This window comes from Malus domestica, chromosome 15 (assembly GCF_042453785.1).
Source record: "Malus domestica chromosome 15, GDT2T_hap1".
Lineage (NCBI taxonomy): Eukaryota > Viridiplantae > Streptophyta > Magnoliopsida > Rosales > Rosaceae > Malus > Malus domestica.
Genome location: NC_091675.1, coordinates 43,705,109 through 43,718,467, shown reverse-complemented (window position 1 = coordinate 43,718,467; position 13,359 = coordinate 43,705,109). Strand labels below are relative to the sequence as shown.

At 37.3% G+C, this 13,359-nt stretch overlaps 2 protein-coding genes across 3 annotated transcripts; both read right to left on the bottom strand.

Moving 5' to 3' along the window:
- Positions 1-3,938: 3,938 nt before the first annotated feature.
- Positions 3,939-4,385, bottom strand: LOC139191950 (uncharacterized). The gene has a single exon (XM_070812986.1). The coding sequence runs from the start codon at positions 4,383-4,385 to the stop codon at positions 3,939-3,941; it is 447 nt and encodes a 148-aa protein (XP_070669087.1).
- Positions 4,386-9,978: 5,593 nt separating this feature from the next.
- On the bottom strand, positions 9,979-13,299 carry LOC103416184 (pathogenesis-related thaumatin-like protein 3.5). Of its 2 annotated transcripts, none has more exons than XM_029095089.2 (3): positions 11,679-11,818; positions 10,602-11,262; positions 9,979-10,314 (listed from the first exon to the last, which is right to left on the bottom strand). In XM_029095089.2, exons 1-3 carry the CDS (start codon positions 11,737-11,739, stop codon positions 10,176-10,178), a joined length of 861 nt encoding a protein of 286 aa, XP_028950922.2. In that variant the 5' UTR covers positions 11,740-11,818; the 3' UTR covers positions 9,979-10,175. The 2 variants fall into 2 exon arrangements, 1 of the variants encoding a protein (XP_028950922.2); XR_011575863.1 differs by lacking the exons at positions 9,979-10,314; positions 11,679-11,818 and adding exons at positions 12,361-12,393; positions 13,086-13,299 and having other exon boundaries at positions 11,156-11,262.
- Between the last annotated feature and the right edge of the window lie 60 nt (positions 13,300-13,359).

Sequence of the window (13,359 nt, the reverse complement as noted above, 5' to 3'; positions counted from 1 at the left end):
TGTTTTCCATTTGAAAAAAAAAAAAAAAAAAAAAAAAACCAATTAGAGATGGTGCTTTTAACAGATCGTGCTCGTTTTATTTTCGGGTCGAGCCAACCCATTGGGCATCTGTAAGTACATATGGGTATAGTATACTGATGAGAAGAAATCAAATTTAAATACTTCCTTAGCTAAAAATTAAAAATGAATTTAATTACACTTAGAGGGTAGTTTGGAACATACCCGCGATACCACGAGATAAAGGATGTCATGGCCGGGCCAACCACGATTAGACAATTGGAGAAACTGGCCGGCATGAGCCAACCTTGCAAATACCGCAAGTTGACCTGGAAATGGCATATTCAATGAAAATTAATTGATTGTTGAAATATAATTATTTTTTCTTCAAATTTAATTTTAATTTCATATAGGTACTTACTCGAATATGGCCTAGCAGATAATTCAAAATAAAAGACGGCCTTTTGAAACGGGTGGCCTTTGTTTGCTGGAGAGTGCGGCTATAAGCTGAGCAAAGAAAGCTACGGTGTCTTTATAACATAAAAACACAATGAACTTCATATCAGCTTTGAACCCTTTCTTGATAATAATTGAATTGTCCCGGATAAACACTTGGATCATAAACCTATGAATATAGGGGACAACTCCCTGCATTCTTCCTGCCGATAAAACTATACCAACAAAAAATATTTAGTTAGAATAATATTGTAAATTCTTGAAGAAGTTATAATTATGTGGCCAAGAAACGAATTCTTGATCATATTAGTTTTAGAAGTAATATGTTGGCATTTTGACAAGAAAATATTTATTGAACTCTATTTTTTTAAGAGTTCGACTCTTGTTTTCTAAACATTATTTCGCTCACTAATGAAAGGTTTAGTTAAGCTCTTTTTCAAAGCACTTCGAACTCCTAGTTCTTACGTCACAAGCTTTTATTTTAGCATGAACATGGCTTGTTCTTCAAAGTCGAACAATGAATAGTGGAGAGGCAAACTTACCTAATATGCGAGAACATCCAGAGTGACAACTGTTGTAAAGTTGACATCTTGAGTTGTTTGTTTCTCTGCATAATTAACAAATAAATGTTCAGTTTATAGTTGATAACAAGAGATCTTAAAGTCCTAGAATTAATATTTCATAGTTCAAGTGCATGCCTTCTTACGTCAAATGAAATGAAGCTTGAAATCCCCTGTTAAAAGTAAACAAAATGTTATGCAAGAAAAGGATGTAGCTTTTTACTTCCCACTACTTTAAGTTTTATGCATTTTCCATTTGAAAGAAATCCCAAATTAGAGATTGCATTTTTATAGATTGTGCTCGTTTTATGTTCCGGTCGGGCCAACCGTTGTACATCTATAAGCATATATTTGAAGAAACAAAAATCTGAAACCCAATGTGAATTTCATATTAGCTATTTACAACAATTCCCTAACCCGTTGATTTGTCTCCTTTTGTTAGTACCTTCGTGCTCGTTTTATGTTTGGGTTGGGCCAACCCATTGTACATTATAATATTTAAAGACACTAAAATTAGAAAACCAATATGCATTTCATACAAACCATTTACACCAATTCTCTAATTAGATTCTGTCCTACTCGCATATTCATATTGGATAAATAAACTACACAAGACTAACCGTTGGATTAAGGTTGGTTTATATCGTTTTATTGTGCACCTATAATAGATAGTACCCTTGTCTATGTTTTCCATTTGAAGAAAACACCAATTAGAGATAGTACTTTTTAACTGATTGTGCTCGTTTTATGTTCAGGTTGGCCTAACCCATTGTGCATCTATAAGTACATATGGGTATAGTATATTGATGAGAAGAAATCAATTTTTAATACTTCCTTTACTAAAAATTAAAATCAGTTTAATTACACTTAGCGGGTAGTTTGGAACAATACCTGTGATACCACTGATGAGACAACTAGAGAAACTGGCCAGTGTGAACCTACCCCGCAAATATCGCAAGTTGCCCCAAAAATGGCATGTTCAATGAAAATGAATTAATTATTGATATATAATTATTTGTTCTTCAATTTTAATTTTAATTTCATATGTACTTACTCGAATACGACTAAGCATATAATTCAAAATAAAAGATGGCTTTTTGAAAAGGGAGGTTTTCGTTTGCTGGAGGGTGCATTTCAATGATTGCCTTTATCTGGTCTAGATTGGCCTGGATACCCTTCTGAGTCACCAAATATCCAAGAAATTTTCCATTTTTGACATCGAATATGCACTTCTCCGAATTAAGTTTCATCTGGTACTTTCATAACTGGTCAAATGGTTTCACTAAGTCAGCTAGAGGATCTCTCTTCCGCTTGCTTGTCACCACTATGTCATCAACATATACCTTCATGGTCGTGCCAATGTTCTCATTGAAAACTCAGCTCACCAACCTTTGATAAATAGTGCATGCGTTATTCAAACCAAATGGCATCACCTTGCAGCAATAAGTGCCCTTATCATCCACGAAAGAGGTCTTCTCCATATCGAGCTCGTCCATGGTTCCTCTTCTTCTGAATGATTGGTTTGAAATTTGGATCTGCATGTAGTTTGTGGCAAAGCACTCTGGTATCGATTCCAGGCGTATCTTCTGCCGAGTAAGCAAAAATGTCTCTGTTTGCTTGCAAAAATTTGGTGAGAAGCTATTTCTCTCACGTTAAGATTTTGGCTCTGATCTTGGCCTTCTGCTTTGGCCTCTCCAAATCGAGAATTACATACTCTGTGTCTTCGCCGGCCTTTGACTCTGGCATACAATCGTCTTGGGAGTCGAGGTCAATGTCAAATTCCTTGAAGGCTTGAATCTAGCCCCCAGGCTTTGATTGCAACGAGAGGTTGGTAGTTGGAGTGGCCACATCAACTAGACCAACTCTCCTAATAAAATTAAAATTAGAGACTACATAGGAGCGGGCCCTGGCTTGATCTCCTGATTCCCTCCACTCTGGTAGGGGTAAGATCAGATCATTTGATGGTGAGTGGAGGGGATGACCCTCATGATATGAATCCAGTTCCAACCAATGATTACATTGAGCTGAGATAGACCGTCGAGGACGTTGAAGTTGATGATGAGACTAAAGGGGTTCGCCACAACAGGCAGTTTATGGGTTCACACGGTTTGGACTAGCATTCCCTTAAAGGCCATTGGAATGGATCTGAACTTGGTGATGTCGTTAAGCAACCATATTCACTCTACTGTATCTTTGAAGAGAAAATTGACTCTGGCCCCTCCATCTACCAGGATATTATTCACCTACGCATGAGCAATTTGCAAAGTAACAACAAGGGTATCATCATAAGGGCAACAACCTCTTCCAAATCTCGATCCAAGAACATCAGACTATTACCATCGATTGGGAATTGTTTGTTAATGAAGGTGACCATCTTCAGTTTTTTGCATGCAATCCTTTGCTCCTTACTTGTGGACCCTACATATTCTTGAGCTCTGTAAATGTAGTTTATATAGAGAATAGGTATCTTTGCATGCCCATTCTCCCTATCGTCTTTGTTCCCCGAAACCGTCGTACAGTCATCGTTTTGCCTGTCTTCCTTCGCCTTCTTGGCTACGAATTCCCAACACTGACCATGAACGAGCAAATCCTTAATAAATTCCTTATAGTCGCAGTAATTCCTTGTAGTTTGGCCACTGGCCTTATGGTAGTTGTAGTATTCTTTTGTGTGGGGATTTAGATTCAGTAGTGGGTGCGGCTTTTTAAAGAAGGGTTTGTCTCATATTTCATTTAGGACATTTTGTGAGGGAGGTGTTTAATTTGGTATAGGATGGGGGTAGAAGAAAATCTCATGAGGCTCTATTCAGGGTTCTACTCGAGGCTCTAACCAGTTTACCAATCTTGGTTGTCTTCGCTTGCCCCACTGTGCTCTTGCCGAGACTCATTCGCCCTTCATTCCGTTGCACGTGGCTCCATGGTGGAATCCTACTTAAGTGATTTTCCATTCTTTATGTACTCTTTGTCCCTTGGGACTATATCCTTTGCCTTGTCGAAGCACTCTACCAAGGTGATATATTCATATTTGGGCTTATGTAGCTTCCTGCTAAGCTCAAACTTTATAAGGAGTCCATTCTTGAATGTTGTGGCGACCATACTGTTATTCAGCCTATTAACTTCTGCAAATTCGGTGCGGAATTGTTTGATGTACTTCCTAAGGCTTTCATCATTTATTTGGTGGATCAGGAACAAGGTATATGTCCCACATTTCACCTCCTTGTATGCAAAGAAAGCCTTCATGAACTTGTTACTCAGGGTTTTGAAGTCCATGATGGATCCAGATGGAAGGCCAGCATACCACTTCACCGAATTCCCTTTGAGCGTGAAAGGGAACGTTTTACATATTAATGAGTTATTGTGGTTGTACAGGGCCATCACATTCTTGTACAACATAATATGGCTAGAAATGTTTGAGTCTTCCTTGAAACATTTCAACCTCTACTGCGTGAACTTATTTGCTGGAAGCTCCCACGCCAGGTTATCAGAGAGAGGGTTTCCTTTATAGTGCGATTATGTTCTGCCCTATGAGCACACTTGGCTGGGACCTCCAAGATCAAAATTAAGTCACCTAGGATTACTAAATATGACTCTTGTCTAGCTCTTTGAACCACGTGATTGCATAGTAGGTGGTTGCGGGGGCTACTCTTGTTCAAGGAGGTGTTTCCGAAGGCGCGGGAGTAAAAGTAGTCTCTTTCATGGTATTTAGGTAAACCATACCAATGACATAGATATCGGTGGTTTCGCGATCTAGCCAAGACTCTAGTCGCAATAACACCTTACAGTGTTGTAGATGAGGCCTCATGGTTGCGTCGTAGGTTCTTCATGTCATTGCTCATCCTCTTCAGCATCTAACGAATGGGGTCCATTAGCATGGAAAATGTAGGCGGAGGTGGTGGTAGAGCATGACCTTTCTCGGCAAACGTCAGAGGTACATTTTTAGCAATAATTGCCTTCATCGCAGGACGGGTTGCATTTATTTTAGGGAAGTCTAGGTCATATGAAGGGTCAGGATGATCGGCAATGAGTGGGGGTAAAGTTGTTTACGGGGGAATATGAATTTGATCTCTAATTGAAAGCACTAAACTATTAGAGCGATTTTTGGGCAGCTACAGTGGTTCCAACCTACATAGACCAAAGACAAGCAATAAGTTCTTGGCGTAACCACTCCGATGGCCAAGTCAAATTGTTACAGTATAGGTAGAAAAAGTGTTTTATGGCTCAAAGTGCCTAACCTTTTGTGCAGAGTCGATTCACTTATTCATAGGCCTTAAAGAGCTGGTATGAGTTGTTTGTCACTTCCCTAAGTCATTAGAAGAAGTGGGGGTCGGTGGCAGAGCATGTTTTCTCAGACATGTTGTCTATTAGAGCAACTCCACCCTTAGTGGTTGCTCGAGGGATAGGCGAAGGGAAAGGGCCCGAGGGATGATGGATAGGGCTCCAGCGTTGGGTAGCCCGAGTGAAGGTGGGAACCCGAAGGCTAGGCCTGTGGAGGATTGCCAGCCCTGCAGCCCGAGGTGGGTGTGACGTCAAGCCTGGCGTTGGTCCTTTTTTATTTTTTTGGGTCAGGCGCGTGCCCCTCACTCCCGAGTGGGGGCGCATCAGCCGACAACTTTACAGGGCACGAGGCTCGCGTGCCAGTTTCAGCATGTGACTGTTGGGAAGCCACGTAGCTTCCCACGGTCCGTTCGATCTTAACGGCTCTTTAATATGAGTCGTCCTATTTGAAATGGTAATAAAAACAACTAATTTAAGATCAACCGTTCGATCTGAGATCAATGGTAGATATTAATCAGCTTTATAAATTAAAAAAAAGTTTTAAAATTAAGAAAAGTTACCTTTGTGACACGTGGCACAATCTAGAGTGTTGGAATTTTTTTTTTTTAAATCCAAAGGCAGAGATTAATTATTTGAATAAAAAAATTAAAATTGTAAAAAATCCGAAAAAAATTTCTGAAAATTTAAAAAAAAATGTTTCTACTTTTCTATAAATACCTTCTCATTATCATCTACCTTACACCACAATTTCATATGTTCTCAACTACTTTCAATCACATTCCTATCTTTCTCTCAAAGTTTCATATTATTAGGTTGTAGATAGTGCCATGTGGCATGCCGTCATTCGTTAAAAATCTAATCGAAATCTATCCTAAAAGATTCTGAAAAGATAATGACACGTGGCACGATGACATTGGATAAAAATCTTATCGAAATCCATCACCAATAATTATTTTTTCGAATAATGACACGTGGCGCAACGAGAACGATTTAAAATCTGATCAAAATCTATCCTCAAAGATTCTGAAAAGATAACGACACGTGGCATGATGACATTGGATAAAAATCTTATCAAAATCTATGACCAATAATAGTCGTTTTGGGTAAATGACACGTGGCGCAACGAGAACGATTTAAAATATCTTATCCGAAATTACAAATAAATTTATTTAGTATTATTTTGTAAAAAAAAATTAATAATATTTTATTGCATATTGCCAAGGCTATTCAAGTGTAACGGTGGAGATGCAAAATGCAGTTACTGTTCATTAGGGCAGTTATTGTTCACATGGTGGATTGAATAGTGGATTACCTGGGGGGAGGGCTCCAAGGGTAGAGTTGCTCTTAGAGCAAAGTTGCATGCTCTCTGCACGACATAGGCAGTCTTGCTTGCCATACCAATCAGCCTGACCTGACGTCTCGCAATTAAGGGGAAGCAATGCCTAGATTAGACAAGAAAGCCTCTGAGTCGGGGCAATTGACATGGACAATGTCATGGAATGACCACTCCAAACATAGTGGTCTCACTTCGCAGGTTGAGTGAACATATATGTATATGTCGAGAACCACCTAATTGCTTTATCCCTTGATATAAGAGGGGTGTATAATGTTGCTTCTACTCTGGGCCTTAGCCAGTGGAGTGGCCTTGAGTATTCACTGTTCTAGGAAGGTGGGAATCATGGTCCCACATTGTCACTTGACGAACTAAGAAACAAAATTTGTTGTTAGATTGAGCATCGAGGTAATACCGCGTTGTATTTGTGAGTTATTATGGATTAAACATGCAATGACAAAATTGAGGTTTAAGCTTAAAAACTCATGCTATTGTATCTGATATAAAATAGGAAATTTAAGTTGTTCACAATCTGATTCAACATGATTGAACTAAACACATTGAAATGGTTTAGGACTTAGGTTTGAGTTTATTAGACCCAATTGGACCAAAAATCCAAACCCATGACCCACATTCTTATTTAACAACTGATAGGATACTAATATTGAATTCATGGGATTCAAACTTGAGTTCAGATGGTAGAGCACATTGCTCTAGCCATTATGGCTAAACATAGGTCTTTTATGACTTATCATTTTTAATTAATGAACAACTGTCATCTATGAGATTTCTACATAGGACCTCTTTTGAAGAAGTGGTAGTTGGCAAGCATAAGTTGACTTTATTTATTTGAAGGACTTAGTACTAGTTTGGGACAGACCTGGCATTCGTGTCGTGTTTTTCGTGTTCATGTCGTTTTCGTATCATACCCGATATCTTAACGGGTCGTGTCGTGTAACACCCGTTAAAATAAACGGGTAAAATTACCCGACCGAAATCGACCCAATAATATTAACAGATAATATGACCTGATCCGTTACCCGTTAAGGAAAATATATTTTAAACCAATAAATAATCAAATGAAAAACATAATACTAAATAAGTATATACATACCATATTGTCACATCTAAAACATAAAAACACATTTTTCTTTTAAGTATATTTTTGCTTACCTAAATTGATCAAATGGTAAAATTGGAAAATATTGGAATAGAGGAGGGGTTTTTTCGTCCTAAAAAGTTCTAATAATATAAGTGAAATAGAATCCAACGGTACAGATTTACTCTCATTTATCTTACGGCTGTTATTTAGTAAAGTCTTTAATAGTTTTTTCATTAATGTAGAAGTGTAACAAATATATAAACGCTCGTAATGACAAGCTTTACAACTTTCATGAAAAGCTTAACTTCGAAATTCGCCACTATAATCATATAAATCATAGATCAAAATTTAACCGTTGATTATTGTTTACATTTACGTTTCATTGTTCTCATCAAATTTTGTTTTTTCAGATTTTCTTTTTTGAAAACATGATCTGTTAGAGGATGCAGGAAGATGAACGGTTTGGATCGTTGATATTATATTCAGAGTTTTACGGTTAGTGAAAATATTGCTTGATGTTTATAAGGTTTTTACAAACTATATGACATCGACTCATATTTCAGTTAACTGTAAATATCAAAACATGATATCAAAGATCTGAACCATTCATTTTCTTACATCCGCCAGATGATCATGTTTTCAAAAAAGAAAATTAAAAAAATGAAATTCAGTAAGAAGAATAAAACGTAAATGACAATCGACGGTTAAATATAAATTTAAGGTTTATGGATTATAATGTTGGATTTCGAAGCTGATCCCTTCATGAAAGTTGTAAAACTTGTCACTATGAGTGATTGTATATATATTACATTTTTTACACTTCTACAATAATTATTATTAATTTTATTAATTTTGCCCTCAAATAAAAACATTATTCATGAGGGTTTGGAGGGCTTTAAAAATCTAAACGATAATGTAAGTGTAACCATTATCTACTCGTGGAGGAATAATGATGAATCACGAGTGTTTATATATTCTTTCACATTTTTCATACTTGTATGTATGTCTTTTTAGTTCTTATCTATACAAATATTATACTAGTTTATTTTAATTTTGAACAACAACATATTAAGTAAAATATATCATAGTAATGATAATAAAGAACTCTTATAATAAAAATATATAATGACTAAAACTTTTTTTTAAACTTATATAGAATAATAATACAAAACTATATATTTAATATAGAATATATTGTATATATTAATATGACTATTGTATTTTATAATAAATCGTTTAGTAATTAAACTTTAAAATTATCAAAATAATATTTTTTTAACGGATCGAAACAAGTTACCCACGTGTATTAGAAACCGTCGGTGGTCTAGTTTGGGAGTGCTTAAATTCTTTTAAAAGCATGTCTGAAAAAATGCTGGGCTGTATTATATCTTTGGTAAGCAAAAAATTCTTGTTTTTTCACAATTAAGGCCCTTTCTTTCTGCTCGCCGCCTCCTCCAAGCTTCTGCTTGCTATCTCATGAGACCGAAATCCTTTGCTTAGATGACTAGAGTGAGAGAGTGCACATAGAAGCGGGTATGGCTGCTGATTGGGAAAGATAGATCGAGCTGCTTGCACCAATGGTAAATTGAGATGGGCACGCCAATGTGGTGGCTGCGAGTTGTGGAAGTGGGTTAGGGCCATTAGGCGAGGGTAGGAGCTGGGCTGGGTGGGGGTTGGGTTGTCTGGTCACGATGGCGGTTTGGATGGGTTGTCCGGCAGTTTGGATGGATAGTCTGGTCGTGGTGGTTGTTTGGATGGGTGGTCTGGTCGTGGAGGGGGTTTGAATGGGCGGGGTGGGTCTGCTTGGAATTAATTTTAATTTTATGTTTTAGTTTTTTTCTTCAGATTTTATGTTTTATAATATATTTCCAAATTTATATTAGTTTACTGAAAAATAAAATTAAAATCAATGTCCTTTTTGGTTATTCATGATTCACGATGAGCCCACCAACTTCGTGGCAAGATGCCTACGGTTAAAAACCACCGACATGCCAAGATCCAAATTCGGACCCTACGAAAGCAAGCTAGTCCCAGGGCTCCCGGAGCTTCAACCCTTCTAACTGTCTTAGTTATTGCAAATTTATAGAAAAATTTACCAAACACTTGAACATTATTTTTCTATTCACAACACTTTTACAAAGTATATTTTACGAAAATATTTTTTTACAAAAAACGTAGCAATACCAAACTAGACCTAATAACTCAACCTTATATCTAGTTTATTATGATGTTGAAGATGAGAGTGGAGACAAGCAAAGTTTGTGTAAAGAAACTGCATTCAAATATATTCTCTTTGAAAAGAAAAGAATAAAATGAACAACTTCACTTGTACAACCAACCAGCATGGTGCATGGACAATACTCTGAAATAAAGTCTTTCTTTTGAAGTGCTGCTTCTAAGTTCAAAAGGGATGTAAAATACACCTCTAAACTTGGAGAGGAAAAATACTATTTTTTCAAAAATTATTCCATAAATTAATCATCATTAACAATCCAAGCATCACAGCCCACCATCTCAATGACTTTAAACCTACTGATCCAGATACATTAGGACACGGAATCTTGTGGTGGCGATATGTGCACATCGGTTGCTTCCTGCATATGACAACAATAAAAGTGAATAACTTACACCACAAGGGAAAAGAAATCAGATACAAAATGCTAAAACATTGATCAATTTTTATTTGCAAAGCGCGCAGCATCAAGAGCGCACATATATTTGGCAAGAAAACATTACCGAAGATACAAATACATGAACAAGAATCAAATTTCAATGTTCAAAATCTTTTCTTATTTCAACCCTCGATTATATAATCACTGCATCCAAATCCCAAAGAGAGATTTAAAACAGTTTTTGTGCATGTAATTAGCTGATGACAAACCTGGTTGAGCAGAAAGCGATGACGTAATCTGTGCCCGAGCAAGTAAAGATACTGGTCGGATCATCATAAGCATAACTGTAGGCAGTAGGGCATGCTTCTTTGAACTTCTTGGAATAATATGTGGGTTTACACACCGCAGCATTGCCATAACGCCCTCGGCAGCAGTACTCATCTGTGTTGAACACGTCACACGCGCTTCTGCATCCAATATTCTTCCCATTTGCGTTGACAGCTAGCTCTTTCGGGCAATTCGGTCTCAGGTCCGTGTCACAACCAGATACACTGCAATTTCCCGTACCATTTAGAGGTGTCACAACCAACGGCAGGTTGAACCCGTCAACAAGGCTCACATCATAAAAGTCTTGCTTGGCCAATGTGAATTCAGCGAGTGTTGCTGGGGGCTTTGCTGAGGCTCCACACTGGTGGGTGCTGCCACAGCCGGTCTGGCACGAGCCATTGCCATTTTTGTCAAAGTTGCAGCCTGTTCGACCCCATATCCTGCCAGACCAGCTAACTGGGGCAGTGAACAGGATTGACTGGCCCGGTTTTAGCACAAAACTACCAGCAGTGAAGTTGTCCGCAGGAATCACTGCAGGCCAGACTGTCTCTTTGCAATTGTTTACAATGGTGAAAGTTCTAGCAGATTCGGATAACTTTGGTCCTGCAAACATCCAAGAAACCAATAGCTCTAAAATTTGACATGAAATATTGGTGCACAAATTAACTAAAAGGGTTGTTAATTTTTTCCACCCTTAATTTACTCCAAGGATGTGACAGATTAATATTTTGAATTTTGATCATATTGATTTGAGCATGTTTACAAAAGGACCGATACTACATTCTAGTCAATGCCATTATCCACACAAACTGTGAAAGAAACATAAACCAGAAAAATTGATATGATCAAGAAATAGGATAATGCTAGGGAGACCAAATTTTTAAACCAAATTTACAAACCAAATGATGTGTCACCAATAGGAAATAAGCATGTCCATCAACACTAAGTAAAATCCAATCATCAACATCCACATCATTTGGTTTAGAAATTTGGTCTCCCTAGCATTACCCAGGTAATACCTGAAAGAAACATAACAACCGGTAAAAGTGGTAACATTAACAGATTGAAATGTTTTTCCATTTTTCTTACTTCCTCTGCCTATCAATCGATCTTTGTTCTTTCTAACTTGAGGTCGATGAAATTACATGAAGAATTGTGCAAAGAAAGTTTGACAATATGCACATATAAAGGAAGAGGGTGGAGAAGAATACGTGTGGAGAAAGCACTAGTAAACCAAAGCAGTAGTAATACATGGATTCTTTTTGGTAATGTTAGCGAATCTGATTCCTTCCCTAATCCCTTCCTGCAAGTTTGTTAAGGTTCCCTACCACTGTTTCTACTTTTTCCCACATCAAAGCTTAATAAAAATCCCCGTTTGCAGAAACTATCCACTCCTTTTTTCTTTTTAATTATTACCAGGGTAACTAGCAACAGCTGTCATGCCAGCATTTCAACCAATCCAATTTTTATTAAAAGCGAGGTACGCTTTCTGTTACTCGTAAGGTCTGGAGTGGTTAAACATAAAATACATTCATGTTGAACTAATGTTATGAAGACTAATTCTACGGAGAGAAGGTTGGTAGGGTAAATCTATATAGTGCGTCTAAATTGCTGATAAGGAATTTAGGATACAAAATTATACAATAGCAAAAACATAAATGGAGAACAGAAAAGAGAAATAAAGGTAAAGCATTGGCAGACCTGCACTTTGCTGAGGATCGATTCCAACACCATCTGCACAAAAGTGAGAAGAAATAAACAACAAAATTTCAACACCGAAGGCAGTGATATCCTGAAAATTAAGAGGTCTTGCAGAGCCCACTGTATAAGTATAAAATCTACACTGTCTTCCAAGATACTGTATCATCTTTCCTTTCTTAATATTCTTCCCTATGATATTGACATACATTTACTTTTGTTATTATCAATTTCTTCTAATTTCTGTTTTGATCTCTTAGGATATGGGAATCATATAGTAATTAAGCTAACAAAGCAAAGCTTGTTGTCCTCAAAGGGAAAAGGACTGAGATACCGTTACGTGGTGGCAATGAAGAAAAATTATGAACTGTTCAAACATTCTATAGAAATTCTAAAGTGCACTTATGTAAAGTCGCTCCATACATTCCCTAAATTCGAGTTTATACCACTTATGCTCTAGATGAATTATAAATTCGAGTTGTCAATAAAAAAGACCACAAGATATAATCTTCATAAGCGTATTGCAATCTCATACCTCGGATATGAAAAATGGGATGCCCAATTACCAAAAACCAAAAACCCTAATTCGATTCCGATCAGTGCCCTAAACCCCACAAACAATCAATCGAAATTTGCGGTCACACATAAATCATCAATTTGGAAAGTCACAGACTTCACGAGACAACCGAAATGCACAGCAACATGCAAAAGCCCAGAAATCGAATTACCGTTGGTGATGGTAGCGCTGGTTTGGGGAGGCACTTTGAATTCCTCGGCAGCGAATTTCAGCACGTCGGTGAAAGGGACTACTTAACGTTAAAGGGAAAAAAAGTTCCCAACAATTTGATTGAATTTATAAAAAAATTATGAAAAAGCGAAAGAGGAATTGGAATAGGTTTATACGATTCGAACACTTTCAAGGGGAGCTTTCCACCTCCCGCCATTTTATTTTTTGTGTTCGAGAGAAAGGCCCTTCCCTTATAATTGTTTCGTTCCTGTTAT

What these genes read in the sequence shown, in the direction of transcription:
- LOC103416184 (XM_029095089.2), bottom strand. Translation starts at nt 11,739, where the DNA reads ATGGAAAAACATTTCAATCTGTTAATGTTACCACTTTTACCGGTTGTT. An exon ending in GGTTGTTATGTTTCTTTCAG is followed by an intron (nt 11,263 to 11,678) that starts GTATTACCTGGG and finishes GGATGTTTGCAG; the next exon opens with GACCAAAGTTATCCGAATCT. An exon ending in ATCGCTTTCTGCTCAACCAG is followed by an intron (nt 10,315 to 10,601) that starts GTTTGTCATCAG and finishes TGTCATATGCAG; the next exon opens with GAAGCAACCGATGTGCACAT.
- LOC139191950 (XM_070812986.1), bottom strand. Translation starts at nt 4,385, where the DNA reads ATGGCCCTGTACAACCACAATAACTCATTAATATGTAAAACGTTCCCT.